The sequence below is a fragment of the Ambystoma mexicanum genome, chromosome 4q (assembly GCF_040938575.1).
Source record: "Ambystoma mexicanum isolate Mex_15411 chromosome 4q, UKY_AmexF1_1, whole genome shotgun sequence".
NCBI lineage: Eukaryota > Metazoa > Chordata > Amphibia > Caudata > Ambystomatidae > Ambystoma > Ambystoma mexicanum.
This window is the reverse complement of record NC_090928.1, coordinates 583372289-583389296: the sequence shown is the minus strand read 5'-3', so window position 1 is coordinate 583389296 and position 17008 is coordinate 583372289. Positions and strand designations below refer to the sequence as shown.

The 17008-nt window shown below is 48.8% G+C and overlaps 1 protein-coding gene across 1 annotated transcript in view; it reads right to left on the bottom strand.

The window, feature by feature from the left end:
- MTHFD1L (methylenetetrahydrofolate dehydrogenase (NADP+ dependent) 1 like) overlaps window positions 1–17008 on the bottom strand; it is a 2103853-nt gene that overhangs the window by 1540536 nt on the left and 546309 nt on the right. Inside the window, exon 9 of the mRNA XM_069608130.1 lies at window positions 5865–5956. Within this exon, the coding sequence (XP_069464231.1) occupies window positions 5865–5956 (92 nt within the window). The remainder of the gene's footprint in view (window positions 1–5864; window positions 5957–17008) is intronic.

Genomic DNA, 17008 nt, shown 5'->3' with positions numbered 1-17008 from the left:
CCTCCGGCCAGGGAAGCCAAAATGGAGCCCCCTTCATCAAGTTGCCTTCGACGGCCCACCACAGAAGGTCCTGGGCGACCGAGGGCGGCACCTGAATCGGGTCCGACATCCTGCCGGAGGACTGCGACCATTGCATCTTGAGTGCCCACTGCAAAGATCTCATGCGCAGGCGAGCCTCTGGCACCAGAAGAATGCAGGATGCCATGAGGCCGAGCAACCTCAAGAACTCGAACGCAGGGAGCGTCTGGGCATGCTGAAACTTGTGCACCATCTGCTGAATGTGAAGAGCCCTCACCTGGGGAGGAAAACACTGCCCCAGGGAAGTGTCGAGCACTGCTCCGATGTACTGGAGCCTCTGCGTTGGCGTCAAATGGGACTACTTCAAATTGAGGGAGAAGCCCAGCCTGTGGAGGGAGTGGCAGGTGACGGACAGATGATCCAGGACTTGCTCGGGAGAGCTCCCCCTGATCAACCAATCGTCCAGGTAGGGGTAGACGTGAATCCCCCCTTGCCTGAGATGCGCTGCCACCACCACCATGAGCTTGGTGAAAACCCTCGGGGCGGAGGTCAATCCGAACGGCAGGACCCGAAACTGAAAGTGCGAGTCGCCAACCGCGAACCTCAGGTACTTCTTGTGCTTGGGATGGATCGGCACATGGAAGTAAGCATCCTTGAGGTCGAGTGACACCAACCAGTCCTGAAGCCGAAGGGCCTGGAGGACTTGAGAGAGAGTAACCATCTTGAACTTGTCCTTCCTGAGGAGTTTGTTCAAACCGCGCAAGTCCATGATGGGTCTCAATCCCCCGTCTTTCTTGGAAATCAAAAAATAAGGGGAATACCATCCCTTGTTCCTCTCCGCTACAGGCACCAGTTCTATAGCGCCTTTCTCCAGCAGGGCTTGAATTTCCTGCGCAAGGAGCGGATCCGGACACTTCAAAGAGAGGTTCCCCGGTGGATTGTCGCGAGGCCTGTGCCGAAAGGGAAGACAGTAGCCGTGGGCTATGATCTCCAGAACCCACACATCTGAAGTAATGGCTTGCCACTCTACAAGATGCTGCGCCAGCCTTCCCCCAACCGGCGAACCATGGGACATGGCCTCATGACTGAGTAGGAGCGGCTGCGGCGTTACCCGAGGGCAAAGAGGTAACTGCCCGAGCGGCCTTGGCACCACGGGTACCCTGTCGTCCACCTCTGGTACCCCTGCGTTGGCCTCTTTGACTGCCAGCTCCTCTCGCTCTACTGAAGGATGAGTAATAGCGAAAGGAACCACCCCTCCACTGCTGTCCCCTAGGACGAAAAGGCGGAGGTTGGCGAACTGCAGCGCCCAACGACTTCGCTGCAGCTTTTGAGGTCTGCAACCTCTCAAGGCTCTCGTCAGCCTTGCTGCCAAAAAGGCGTTCACCATCAAAGGGCATGTTGAGGAGCCGGGACTGCACATCAGGAGCAAACCCCGACTTCCGCAACCACGCAAACCTGCGTATCACGGTGCTCGCCGCCATGGACCCACTGACGCAATCAGCCAAGTCCAGACCCGACTGAACGGACTCACACATGGCATCCTTACCATCCTGGACCATAGCAAGGAAACCCTCCCGTTCAACCCCTTCGGGAATATGTTCAGCCGCTAACGCAACACAGTTCCACAGAGTGTGCGTGAAACGTGACAAGGCACAAATGGAGTTGGCCGCCTGAAGCGCCATACCACCAGAAGAAAACACTTTCTTCGCCCAGCCATCAAAACGTTTGTCGTCCCTATCAGGAGGGATGGTAGGGTACGACGCCTGCTTTGCCGGGGCCGTGGCCGCCTGCACCACCAAACTCTCCGGAGTGGGGTGCCTGGTCAAGTAGCAGGGGTCGCTACTGGCTGGACGGTATTTACGCGACAAGGATCTGCCCACCGCCGGGAGACTCGCCGGAGCAGTCCAAGCCGCCGCCACCCTTCTCTGTAAAGCCATATGGAACGGCAGAACCGGGTCAGTTGGGGGACCAACATCAAGGATGTCCGTCAGATCATCCTGCACAAACTCCCCTGGGGGAGCAGACCATCCCAAATACTCAGACACCCTAGCCATAAGGCGCCGGTACGAGGAATCGGCATGGGAGCCAGGCTCAGGCCTACAAAAGTCCACCTCCGGGGAGGTGTCCAGTCCACTGGCAACATGCAGTGACTGCCTCAAATCGTCAAACTGACTATGGCCCGAGACAATTTCATCAGGCACCAGACTAGGAACCAGGCCATCAGAATCCTCATCCGCCTCTGAAATAAATTCCAGGTGGCGAAAAGGCACCCGAGAGTGCTTGCTCTTAACCAGAGCCTTCCTAGGGGGTACACCCGTGACACGGGGCACCTCCGACACGAAAGGCGTCGATGGCGTCGAGAGGATCGGCGTCGACGTCGAGGAAATCGGCGTCGACGTCAGATGCAGCGCCTTTACAAACGAACAGGTTCGAAGAACCAGAAAGAACAGAACCGAGAAACACGAAGCAACACGTTCGCGGAAAAAACGGAACTGAGGCTACAGGCGTCGTGCGTCCTACTTATCACATCGGATGACGTCGGACGTCGGAGGTCGTCCTAGACGTCGGCGTATCGACGTCATCGACGCAGGACGCAGACGCCGGAAAAGTTTCCGAAGCAGCACAGCTGTGGTGATTACCTGTCATAGATATGGAATACGTCGGAGGACCCAATCCCCTCGAATTCTCCCTAACAGTCTACACCTGTAGTCCTCTGACTGATGCACAGCTATATGGGACCGCATTAATATCCCAGATGGAGGCCATGAGAGTAGGTTGAGCTGTATGGTGGTTGCAGGCAATTCTGGAAGTGGTGGCGAATGAGTGCTGTTGTACTGGAAATATTGGTTGCCGAGCAGAGTGAGTTGAGAAAACTGGCTTTCCAATACTGTATGGCCCTCGAAATGATATTGGCTTCCATGGCCAAGCGTATGCACTTATTGGATCAGAGTTTTGTGCATTTTTTCCAGACTGCCCTGATGAAATCTTTGACTATGCCACTCACATCACCTCCCTTGGGGCCACCCCCAAGGATATCTCCAAGGACTTTCTGGATGGAATAAAATAAAAGCTCCTTCTGGGGAAAACTACTTTAATATATCATGGATGATTGTTGGGGGCTGCTTGTGTAATTGTCATCTGCAAACTACTCTGGTCCCACATATCAAAGTGTTGCCAGACCCCTGGGCCCTACTTGACCATGGCTCAAATCCCCCTCGCATCCTGGAACCTGTACTCCCTAAACCAAAGCACTTTACCCACTGACCCCGATTGAGTTACGACTCTGGCCCCTTGATGTGGCCCCTTTCAGGACTAGAGTGGGGCTGTGGGAATGGTAGTGTCCATGTGTGGAACCCCAACGTTCATTTGTGCTTCACATCTATGTCACTTGAGTTTACTGTGGGTTTTCTATATTTTTCATTTTCCCAATGTATTGTGTGACTTTATTTCTTCTAAATGTATTTTTCTTCTCGCACTGTATGTGGCTGTGTATTTCCTTTTTCCTGCCTATGAATCTACACAGACTTGCCCCAGACTACAATTTGTGTTGTGTTTATTCTATCAGTATGCACATGTTTCCCTATAATTTATTTCTGTTTATGACAAGCAGTGACTGCATTTTCCAATGCTTGTATTTTACTTCTGTCAAGTGCTTGAGTGCTCTACTGTGTTTGTATTATGTCCAGGGCAGAAGCCTGGTCACTATAGCCGAGCATCCTTGCCTTTTGCTACTTCATGCCGGAATCTGTATTTCATTACTGCATTGATGTTGCACTGTACTTTGTTTCAACATTGCCTGCTCACTGCGTTTTGTACTTTTGAATCTGAGGTTGCTGGTCTTCTGGCATACTAGACATTGCCCTCCCTGTACCCAGTGTTCCTGCACTGTATGGATAGCAGCCACTCTGTAGTTAGTGTGTGTGGATGAGTGACCCTGCCTCGCTAGGTGTACCCATGTCGAGTTCCTGCTATGTTTAGTCTTGTGTTCTTCCACTCTGCGCCACTGCACTGTATGTATCCGTGTATGTAAGTATGGGTATGTGTGTGGGGGACGGGGGGGTTGTGAAACACCAGCCATGCTCCTGCCCAGACAAAGGGACTCTATTCCCTCCTGAACTCAGCCAATCCACCTGAGCTAAACCTGTAACCAGCCCAGGCAACAGCTGCCAGCTTTACAGCAAGAGTAATCTACAGCCTGAGGCTGGCCCTTTCATCTCCTCCTGAGTATTTCCTCTCCTCCCCAGTAACACCATCTATTTTCCCTGTCTGTTTTGGTCCTGTAATTGCCCTTGCCCATCCTGCCACCAAGCCTCCTTGGGCTCTGGGAACAGCCGAGAAGCCATTTGGCGACAGGAAACTGCTGCCAGCTTTACAACTGGAGTAATCTGCAGCCTAGGGATGCCCCTTTCATCTCTTCCGGAAAACTTCCTCCCCTCCCCAGTACTGCTCCTACCTGTGTTTGCCCACCTGCCCTACACCCTGTGATTTCCCTCCACCCTTCCCATCACCAAGCCTCCTTGGGCCCTGGGAACAGCCCAGAAACCAGTTCTCCCCCTTGTGTTAATCATGGGGGTGGGTGTTGATGGGTTTTGGAGGGGGCAGGGGACACAGCCTCAGGTGTGTGGAGAGAGGACCTCGGAGCTCTTTCATGGTTGCTAGCAGAGTGGTTTGCAGAACATGTGGGTGGGGGCATAGATGCTGCAGCGGCCCTTTAGCAGGTACCCTTTTCTCCCCATCAGCCTGTCTTCTCCCCCTTTCCCTCCTCTTGTTCGCCTTTCTCCCTAGTGAAAATTTCTAATTCATTTATATTTCACACTGGCTAACCCCAAGCATACCAGTACCCTTGTTTTGCTGAGATTATAGATTTCGCCCCCTGCTGGTATGTTAACCCCCGGGGCAGACCACTGTGGCCACGGAGTGGCCCCCGTTCTGTATATACGCCTTTCTCCCTAACCTAGTCTACAGTTCCACCAGTCAGCCGCCTCCACCTCTGTACTTCTTTGTCTGCTCTTCTTTCTTCCCTATCCCTCTTTTTTATCTGCCCTTCTTTCTCTTCCTCTCCCTCCCTTCCAGCAGCCTCCCCACCTCTTCCCTTCGTGTCCCTTCTCCCCCTGCATCCCAGTGAACTCCACAAGCCCCTGGGTCCAATGAAGGTGGATGTGCCTAGCACATTGATGTTCCACCTTGTGCCCGCAGCCCTGTGCTGACAATCCACTGCGTCCAATGTGCCCAACATACTCTGCCAGCAATACGTACTGTGCTGCAAGTAATACATCCGTTCCTGATTTCTGGCCTGAACAAAGACTGATGCATTCAATGGTGTTCGCCCGCTTCGGTGTAGCATGCCTGTTTTTGAAAGGGGTGGGGGATGGGACCCAGTCCACCTGCATACACGATGCCCCCTCACCAGGTATGTTAATCCCTGGCCCAACGCTGTGGCTCTGCCTGGTATCTGCCACATAGCCTTCCCCTTTTTGGCCTGCCTCCCAAGACCACAAGATGACGGTGGGTGACTGAGTAGCCAATGTGGTATGTTCAAGTGCTGTGATATTAAGTGTACTTCATGTTTTATTTGTACTATGACATGGCTTAAATGTATTAACTGTTGCTGGATGCCTTGTTAGTATTGCCTTGCTGTGCAATTAGCCATTTTCACTTACAGAAGGGTGAGCAAGTTTTTCCATGCAGTAATTCCCAACATCACACGACAGCCCAGTGAGCAGAAGAGTGCCCGCCAATATTAAAATACAACAGAAAAATGTCCTTGGTTGTTCACAAAAGGACACCTAGTTCTTTAAAATCCTTAATATTTCAAGTTCATAGTTTTCAATGCAGCTCATACGAACCTGCATCCTCAAGGCTGCTGCCAGTAGACCGATCTCCTCTCTGGTAACTTCATCAGTGTGCTGTAATTTTCCATAGAAGTTACTAGTTTGCCCTGAAATGAAAATCAAACTTAAGTACACTACTCTGTGCTTATGGAACCAAATATGCTTGCAAACATTTCCCAAAACGTATGCCACACCCAAGTACCCCATAACCATTTTAGAATAGTGATCTTAACCCTTTCAATATTACACGTTTGAACTTCCTGCCAGAGGACATGAGCTGGTATAACCAAGTCCTTCACTGTGGTCCTGCTGTGCTCCAACACAATAATTGTCCCCTGCTCGTAAAAGGCTAGTTACCACATCGAGATAACGCTTTGATGGCAAGACTACCCATTTAACAATATCGGCTTCCAACACAAAGCTACGCCATATTCCCCCCACCCCCTTTTTCAGTTTGGTGTATTCCTCAAACAAACCTTAAACCCAGAACCATAAACTGGGATATGCCGCCTTTGGTTACCAGTCTGGAAATACCATACGTGACTAGGATTTCACAGGGGGTGGACGCATGTACAGGCCATAAAGCAGTTTTATCTTCAAATGAATATGATATGGAAGAAGCACAGGCATTTGTGCACTATTAGCTTGGGGCAGCTGTCAACCCCAGAACCGTGGAGGGGGGGGGGGGAAGAGTTTGATAACGTATGGGTCAAGGCACATGATCTTTCTTGGGTCGAAGAGTCAAACAATCCCACAAACGCATACCTGAAATCCCGCCTCCCCACAATACTAAAGCCATACCTTGGGTCCCAGTTTTTACACACGCTGGACAGTAGGGTAACATTTTTAGATGATAGGTAAAGCCTGGATTAGAACACAGTCTGCTGCACTTTAGACATGTAAATACATATCTTCTCAGCATTTGTTGGTACCTGGCTTGGAAGAGCTAATGTTTTATAGAGAAAACTTGAAAAGTGGACAAAATCACATCGCAAAGTAAGCTAACAAAGAAATCCTGATGGAAACAGGTTGGGTGGGGTGGGCGTAATTGCAGCTTTGTTTCCCACATCCGCAATGGAAGAAAACTACAAGTATCAGAATGCAAAGAAACGTAATGCATTCCTAAAATAAACTCACAGGTTTTGTAGCTGTAATGTCAAGAAACACGCTCAACAAAAATCAAAAACATGTGGCAAGGTCACCTGCTTGTAGTGATTAACACAAACATTTGGTTTATGTTCCAGAAATGAACTGAAGAAAAAGTTCCACAAAATTAAATGGGGTTCTTATTATCCATCAGTTTATCGTAGATTGGGTAGTTTAACTGGATTTTTCAAAAACTGCTCTGCCACCCGAGGACAGGTCCATGCCAATAAACACGCTGCATTCAGCTAGTGTTGCCTCTCTGTGTCCGACTGTAATGATAACCTGCACTGATGTTTGCAAAGAGACAGTATGCAATTTCCCCGCGCATGTATTATGTCTGCCTCTGCTACTGGTCCAGGAGTTTGTTGGCCATGGTCCACTGCTTCTTGGTCCGTTTGGGATATTTAGTAAAAGCACATGATTTTGTTATAGAAATTATATTTAAAAAAACCATAGAAATGATCAGGGGGTTGCAGGCTTTGCTGTGCCCAGTGACAGGCTAGGGATCATGCATAGAACGCATTTTGCACATTTACGTGTAGTATTCATACATTGGTTCTCCTGGGTGTCCCTCAGACCATGGAATGCAAGGAGAACTTGTGCCCATGTACATCTCTTTTGGGCCCCTGATAATATCATTGACAGACATGCATAGATGAACACAGGGCGCTGCATCCACCCGCCCCATCCTCCCTACCCCACCACTCACTCCAGTGGCAAGTATTTTTTTTTTCTTCATTTAAAGTGCATTTGGTTACATTATGACATTTTACACTAATACACAATAAAAAGCATTCTGCAAAGCATAATTAAGAAGCAACCATCACATGGGCCCATAAAATCTCATTAAAATGAATGATAACATGTCATAAAATTCCGTAGAAAGAAAGCACAATTTAAATTTCATTGATGTCATAATTTTGTTTGTAAATGTGTAAAGTACTCTGTTAACCCCTCCAAGGGCCGCCTTTTGTTTGGTCCCTGGCCTATGTCCCACTTTGTTGACACCTTCAAACTGGCTCATCATTTCGTCTCATCATTGTGCAACTGTACAGGCACTCTTCTGGGGAATTCCTAGGCAACCTGTTTGTCACTGCAAGTAATTTCTGATTGAAACGGACATCCCGGTTCGCCAAATAAATAAAAAATAAATCGAACACCACCTGCGTGCAATGGGGACCCTTGGCCCATTCCTTATAATCGTGTAACATGCAGAGACCAGCTGAGAAAAGCACGGAACAGTATTTCACGGCACCGGCACCGAAAGCGGATCGCTTCAGATTCTGCACAGCCCAAGTTCTCGAATGATGGGTGCCACAGCTCCCTTCATAGCAGAGGACAGCGCTGATTAACCAACTGCAATCTTGCATTAAATGGAATGGCTGCCTCAACCCGAGAAACCGGGAAGGAGGTCAGGCCAAAAACCGGGATTGCAAATTATTTCTACAGGCAGAGCCGGCCTTACACCCATGCCCTGCAGGAGCCATTAGCTCCCCCTCCCCCCTGGCAGCTCGGGGAGAGTCTTTTAAGGGCTCCACCAAGCATGCAGAGTGGGAGAAATCGCAGCAGGCGCCCTTATGTTATTAAATGCGCCCAGGACTGCAGGGCGCATTTACCAATAGGGTGCTGATGACCCTATTCACATGATGATGCCCTCCCTGCTTCCGCCCCAGGGCGAGGTAGAATGCATGAGCGTCCTATTCCAGTGATTAACCACCTGAGTAGGGGAGGGACAAAACAAACGTGGCGCTCCTGTGTCTGGAAATGGACAAGTGGCGCACACACATAGACAGAGTGCTTACCCAGAGGTTTCTAAGCGCGGACCCTGGGATCCAACCTGTGTCGTCATCTTGCTTTCAAGGTGAAAGGATCGCTATGACCCTGAGCCTCCCCCACTCCCCTCCAGCCCATTTGAGAAGGGTGAGGCGGCTGCCTCCTGTAGAATTGCTCTTGCCCCTCTGTCGGATACATTTTCTAGAATGTTCATACCGCCCTACTAACGAGCCTGTTCTACTACACTCTGCATAGTGCCACAGAGTTTCGAACGGATACTTGTTTTTCAATGTTTACGAGTCAAATCGAGTAACGTGTTTCGTCCATTTACCTGAAATGCATCTAGGCATGGCGGAGTTTCTTTTCGAACCCTTGGGACCCGGTTATATAACCAGGTTACTCACTGTATTACCCCTACATACAGCAAGAAAAGGCTTGCGAGGGAATTTTAACTACGCAAACATCGCTGGCTCAGCAGTTGCAGAAATGTGCATCTCGAGAGACAACGGCAGCTTTGAGAGCCTGGACCAGTCAGTTTACACTGTGGATTTAAGAGTGTTGATATAAGCCTGCCTGTTTAAAGGTCCAGCGCAAACCCAAGTCCCTATAAATTCATTTATTTGATAGTAGGGGTACTATATCATGCATGCGCTTCAGACAACTCAAGGACACAGTATTTGGATTTTTCTCATAAAAGGCCAAGTTTGCACTGTACCGTTTATTTTGCATAAACATAAAATGAAAAGAATGTCGGGCGAAGATGCATATGTAGACCACACGTTTGGAATCTCACAACACAGCTGCTACTCAAGGAGAGGAGTTTCGGCCTTGTACGAACCGCTTGCATTGTAGTCAAATAATTAAAAAAAAAATGACACTCCTGTCAAGATGGGAGCAAAATGCTTCCCAGATCAATTTCTTTCCATTTTCTAAATTGACATCAAGGTTTCTGTCCAATGTGACAAGGGCCGACCTCGTCGAGAGGGGCTGGGGACCGCTCTCACCCAAAGGTAGGAAGCCTACTAGGGTGAAAGCCAAAGCCATTCCTACAGGAGGTCCCCAGTTCCTGCCCCCTCCCACCGAGTCACTGCATACCGCCTGAACACAATGCAGGCCAGTTTATTTCTTTTTCTTTCAGACAACGTAACACAGCATTCGTCAAGGCCAACCCACCAGCAAGACCATAGCAAACCAGAGCTTCTCAGCAAGCTGATCCATGCAGAGTAATGTGGCCCGCAGGAAGTGAGAGAACCGCAACCAATTAGCAGAAAGTCTGCACAGCGGTCAATTTGCAGCAGACTGCAACAGCACTAGCGTATGCTGCGCTCGAATAGCTGCAACAGAACTCCCTAATACAAGCTATCAAACTTGCAGCGTAGCAATTCTAATACCAGAAAACTCTCCAATGGGGACGCCATTGTTCAAGCACAGAAACACTTCCTGGGTGGGGAAGTCGGGGAGAGATTGGCTAGCGGAAGAAGTGCAATGGGAGAAGGAGGGGGAGGAAAAGAAGGGGTGCAGGAAACAGGAAGGTGTGGGTTGTTTGGGTGAGGTACGAGGAGGAGGTCCTAGATCAAGAGAAGGAGGAAGGATGGCGGTGTATTTTGAAGAGAAGGTGAGGTATTAGTGAGAGCAAGTGGTACCATGTTGTGATTGTGTAAGGTGGGTGAGTGAGAATATTAGGGGCAGTGTAGAGTGAGTGGAAAGTGATTGAGGAAGTAAGAGCGACTTACATTGTGATAAGAGTAGTAGTGGTGTGGAGAGAGGAGAGCACTAGTGTGTGGGGAGAGGAGAGCAGAAGTGATGTGCGGAGGGGAGAGTAGTGGCGAAGGGAGAGTAGTAGCAGTGGAGGAGGGAGAGAATAGTTGGGAGTACGATCAAAGGGTGAAGGTAGGAAGAGGAACTTGGAACACAGGAGGGATAGAAGAATAATTGTAAGGGCGAGAGAGGTGAGATGGCAGGTGTGTAGAAAGAAGGAGAATAGGAGGAAGAAAGTGAGTGAGACAGATAGTAAGAGGAACATTAGAGCATTATCAGAAGAAGGCAGAGTGGGGCTGGAGTGTCTCAAAGGCACATCCCTACAACCGCTTAGAGCTAACCTTGATGGTAGGTTAGATCCAGCCTAGGAAGTACCAGAGGGAGATGAGACTCCTAAGGTGATTGGCTGTATGCCCCCACTAACAGCAAGACAGCATTTCGAGAACCAATTCATTCTTCCAGCAGCATATGCATTTCCTAAGTAAATGCTAGGTTTAATCTTCTAAGAAAGAGAATATCTTCATTCGTTTGGTTAAGACAGTTTCAAATCAAACTGCAGTAAGATTAAACCATAGAACCCCTTTAAACTCAATCCACATAAAAAAAAATAGTTCAGATGAAGCAAGGTTTAGATGAACACCAACATCTGGCAATGATACAGAAAGGCCATTACAGGCTTTGAACATGGAATAAAAAATAGACCGCACTCCCACGTAGCCCATGTGGCTTAGGATGATTTGTACTCTTCATGAAATCACTCACAGTGACACCATCTTTCTGCCCAAAAAATGGAGACCACAAAATATATTTTTTAAAAGTGTGCCTGTTATTTCAGGAAAAGTTCCAAGACTGAGCCAATTCATGTCTTCCAAGTTGAATTTTTGGTAGATTTCTGCAATCCAGAGTCACAAGGATAACACTGCTCTTCATGTCCAAGAACTGAAAGCCCGATAACCTTCTGTAGTATAGCAGTGTAGTTCTAGGATGCCCTACACAGACTGCTCGATAATTAAGCTCCATCTATATAAACTAGCAGGTGTACTCATGCTTCGCAAAGTAATTCCGAGGGCTGCAGCGTGTAAGCTTGAAGTGCCGTACCCATACGGCTGAAGCTTATAAGCTTTGTACTGTTGAGGTGGCATGCATTCGTCAATTTCCGTGGAAAATGAAGTTCCTGTAATTATCATGAGAGATTTGCCATGATGTGACGAAAAACGTCATTGCAGACACTATTGAAGAGACATGCACCGTTTCCGGTCACCCGCATTACTACAAAAGAACCAGTTTGTCCTCCGCATGACTGCAAAAGTGAGTGCTGCTAATGTAAGCTAGAATGCCAATGGTGTCTGTACTTTGAGTTAGGTGGTCAATCGGACAAGTTTGTGTTGAGGGCCTTGGTACTCACCAGCTGAGCAAGTCCACCAAGTGTTTATAATCCATTAAATAAAACATCTACCCCATTGTGATTTAAGTGGTTGGTGAGGCCAACATCTCTACAATAAATCAAGGAATAGTTCTGTTCCAACGGTGATAAAGTATTTCCGGCAAAGACTACCACCCTTTCAGCCCCTTTAGTGTTCTGCATTAGATCTATACCATAGGCACTGGCGCCCACATCAACAAAAGAGCGGTGTTTGGAATCAAAGGTTTAAAGCTCAAACATTTGGAAGGCATCATTTACATCCTGTTGGCAAATGCTGCTTTCTATTCCCGTTACCAGCTCTATTCTTCCTTCGCCTGCACAGTTGCACTCAGATTCCCAAAAACGATTAAAGTTTATTTCATGCCCAGAGATGGGCCATCCGTGATGGATTTTCAGGATTTTAAATTTTGGTTTGATCTCTTTGCTTATGCCTGCAGTTTGCCAAATACAATTTCCTGCTCAGTTCGTCCTCCCCACATATCAGAATGTCACCTTGGAAGTTCACCACATTCTTCACCTCATTCAGCATGTGATCCACCATTCCTTTGAAACCTGATAAAACAAAAAGCATACGGAAGGGCATCATGGTATATCCATGCACTACCAAATGGCATGATGAACTCATTCAAGGACTTCAAGCAGTGGTGTAGCATGACCCAATGGTGTGCATTACTCCTAGAGCATATGCCTAACACACAAGCATTGTTAAGCATCCACACCAGTTTCAGGATCCAGGATCCAAGGCATCCGCATGATTAGCGGGCACCTCTATTGAGGTTTAGGAGTGCCCCACATACCTCATTTTATTGTAATCAGCCATTTTGAAGAGAATCAAGGAACTCAAATAAAGTTCCCTTCTCTTTCCAGATCTTAAAGTATACCTGAGGCTGTATGGAACAAGTGAAAACATGGCCAATTGCGCTCTACCCACTGACACTTATTTTATAATATATACAGTTGGTCAGATAATCACAGAACCACTGGTGTGGGTACACGCTCATCCTTGCATCCTTCTTGTAAACCTGACGGAATAACATTAAATGTGTTACTTCGGGCCAAGGATTCAGTGGCGCTTTGCTTGAATTGCCCAGTATAGAGACACTGCCTTGTTAGGGGACTTAAATACATGGAAAAAAATGGTTTCAAATTCTGCCAAATCTTTCAGTAATGGGCTTTGAGAGAATACATAAGGGACAGCCCAGGCAAGAGCGTTTGCAGAAAGGTGGCTTATATGTACCCAATTTTGGACTTAATGGTCAGAAATGAGTCGGACAGAGCATACATTGGACTATACAATGATTGCAGAATTCTGGAACATTGTCTTGGATCTCCATATTTCAGGGTTCTGGACTGGCCTATGACATTTTCTGTAATGCGTTGCAATCTTCGTCAAGGTGTGCAGCTCGTTCTCTCGTACGGTTACCTGGGTCTTCTGGCGATCAAGCGTAGCGTGATGTTCCTGGCATCTGGCCCGGCCTCAAGAAAGAGCGGCGTGGAAAAAACCTCCCAGTTCCTAGGCTGAGAAATGAAACCACAGCTGTCAAAGGGAGGCATCTCCCAACACCACAAGAAGGGACCACCCACATATGAACACTGAACGTGCGTGTCCCAGGAGTCAGTGATGAAGCAGCAGCCAATAGATGGTGAGTAAAGCAAGTAAAAGGCAGCTTGCACCAGGCACTAGAAAAGTAGGCAGCAGAAAGTGAGTCAGGCCTAAATAGGAAGACTGTAGAGGAGGCTTGACTAGTGAAGGGAGACAGCAGGATGATGGGCCAGCATAGTCCAGAAAGGTAAGGCAGGAGCAGGAACAGGCCAGGAGGAACTGCAGGGGTAACCCGTCCAGCGTCACCTCAACAGAGCCGGAGAAATTGTGACGTACTTGGCTGAGCTCTGGTCCCCTTTTTGTAGGAGCTGGGCCTCAGACCGAGGCTCCAGAGCAGTCTCCTGGTTGTCATGGGAAACGGGCCACGCCATGCACGGAACCATGCTGCAGCTCCCCTGTGCATGCGCAGCTCGGGAATCAGGACAGTCCCCATGTATAGGGACCGCTGCACAGCCATGTGCCGTACCAATCGTGTGGGGACCTAATCCTCTATCCTCCAGCGGTAATAACGCCATCATTGAGGAAAGACATGGCACCGTAGGTGAGTTGGCACTGAAGCAGTAATGCACCATTTCATCTGTCAGGAGCACATTTCTTGCCGGGCACTGAAAGAAGGCAACCAGGGCTAGCCCGATGGCCCTTAACTCCAGCAAGTTCTGTTCCCCAGACTCCGAGGGAGACCACCGTTCAATTCCGTCAGGTCTTGTTTGTGAGTTTCCCAGCCTTTTAAGGACGCATCTATGGCTGTCAGTTGGGGACAGGGTTGTCAAAGAAATTCCCCTTTCAACATGTCTCACCACCATACTAGGTCAAGAAGCTGATGCCTACAAAAGGTTTGATGTATGTCCCTGAAACTGAGACCACCGACAACAGAGGCCACTGAGGCGACCTCATGCCCAGCGGGCCTGCAGCACTAAAAGAATGCATGAGGCCATGAGACTCAGCAAGCGCAGGAAGGCTGTGGCCAGAACGCTCTTGGCTTTGGAGGACATGAACCATTTTGAAGATGTTCCCCACTCGATCCTCGGGCAGGAAGATTCTGCACAGATGAGTGTCTAAAACTGCTTGGATATATCAGAGTGTCTGGGATGGCGAAACATGGGACTTCTTGAACTTCAGGGCAAAGCCCAAAATATACAACAGGCTGCACTTCTAAAACAGATGTGCTGGCGCCTGGTCGGTGGAGTGAGCTTAGACAAACCAGTCATCTAGGTAGCAAAATACATGAACCTCCTGCGGTGAGCCGCTAGCATTACTAGCAGCTTGTTGAAGACCCTGGGAGCCGAAAATAGGCTGCACTTCAGAACCTTGAACTGGTAGTGGCAATGGCCGATGACAAATTTCAGGTACTTCTGGCTCTTAAGTGAATCAGCACATGGAAGCAGGCATTCTGAAAATCTAGTGATGCCAGCCAATCCTGCAGATTGAGGGCCTGGAGGATCTGGGCCAACGTCTTGAACTTGTCCTTCATCTGGTTCTTGCACAGGTACAGATTCAAGAGTCTCAGTTCCAGTATTGGGCGCAAGCCTCTGTCCTCTCTCGAGAACCAGAACATGGATAAAATATCAGCTTCTGCCTCTATCGAGCATGGCACCCGTTCTACAGTGCAGTTCGCCAGAAGTGGACGATTGAAGAACTCCTGACCCACTCCATTAAAGAGAGGGTCCGAGCTAAAGGGGGCTAGAAAGTATTGTTTGGAGTTTGTCGAGCAAAGGGGAGTCTATATCCCTGGTTTATGGCCTGTAAGGTCCCAACGCCAGAGGTGGTAAGACACATTCTGCCTTGAACAAGGAGACCCGCCACCCTCCCCCACAGGGGACTGGTGGTGGAACTAGTCTTCACAGAGTTTTCACCACTGAGGCCCTGGAGGGAACTGTTGAAGTCGACATAGCCCCTCCGAGTACCTGGCAATTTCCATAGTTGGACGGCGTTGCTGCAGTTTTCCTGTAGCACCTCGGTCTTCTGCCCAAGGGGGTGTAGGAGATGAAGAGTCGAAAACCTCTATATCTGCTAGCGGGAGTTGCAGGTTGCTACACCACTAGGTCCAGAAACTTGCTGTTTTGGAGGACTGAAACCTCTGAAGGGAGTTGTCTGCTTCAGCCCGGAAGAGATTATGCCAGCTAAATGGCCTATCCAGGAGCTTCAGCTGAACATTCCGGGCAATACCCGAAGTCTGCATCCAGGAGTGCCTCATAACCGTCCCTGCAGCCTACACTCTTGTCACACAGTCGCAGTGGCAAAGCCAAACAAGCATCTGGGGAAATGCCTGCTTGCCATCCTGGACGATGACCTCAAAGCCCTCACAGATGTTCGGACGTTTCAGCGATCGCCGGCCAAAAAACAAAAGAGAACATGGCTAGGGCAAAGGGGGCATTGATCTCCCTAAAGATAGGACTGCTCTAGGCACACATCCTTCAACCTCAGGCATCCGTCTCTTCATCTCTCTACCAGGAGGAAAGGAGGGACAAAGGATGCTGCTAGGGTTGCCATAGCACCCTGAAGGTCAAAACATTCAGGGGAGGTATGAATGGAAAGAAATGCTGTGTCCAAAAGCGCTAGTCTGTTTCTTAGACAGGTCCTGGTCAATTGCAGGGGCAGACGCCGGCTTTTCCCAGACCTCCACTGCTGAGTAGAAGGGAAGTAGGGTATCCTCTAAAGAGCCTTCAACCAGATAATTTCATTTTAACTGAACCTTTGGTCTGGGTGTGGCTGACAACCCCAGAGTCCTCACTGCCTTGACTATTATCCACTAGAAGCAAGCCTAAACTTTTCATTGACTGTTGGTAACATGTCCCATTGCACTGTTGTGTCGCGTCCACTGGCTTCCTGAAAGGTGGACCAGGTCCAACTGCACCTACCTTCCCCATAGAACCCTGCAGGGAAATCCCCACTTTCCCTCTGGCATAGAGGTTCCAGCACAAAAGGTATGGTCACTCCTTTGTCAAAAAGGTCTCATCTAAAGCAGTGACTTTTTTTAGTTTGTTTAAGAGTGAGGCCAATAGGAGACGGTGGGTGAGTGGGACCTCTTGCAGTGCTTCTTCAAATTCTTCCAAGCAAACTAGTCATGTGTCTTCCATTCCATGCCCAGTGTCCTCGAGCCGGTCTTTGACGTCTTTCCTTTTGGAAAAAGGTAAATAGCTTTGCAGCTCACCCCCAGAGGGCCTTAGAGTGCATGAAATGGCACAACCTGCATTCCTGGGGATCATGCTCCTCCTTCAAATAGTACAGAACTATCCTTTGGGGGTTGGCAACAGACATCTGGCGCCCACAGTCTGTGGAAGGTTTGAAGCCTGAGGCCTTCACAGGACTTGACATTGGAGCAAAAAAATTTAGATGAAGCAGTGTTCCGAAAGTGAGCAGAAAGAACGGAAAAAAAGAGCTGGGATCCTATTTGCCTCAATATCATATCTGGGGTGGGGCTGGTAGGTTAAGCGAGCGGGGCAGCACTGCGCCCGG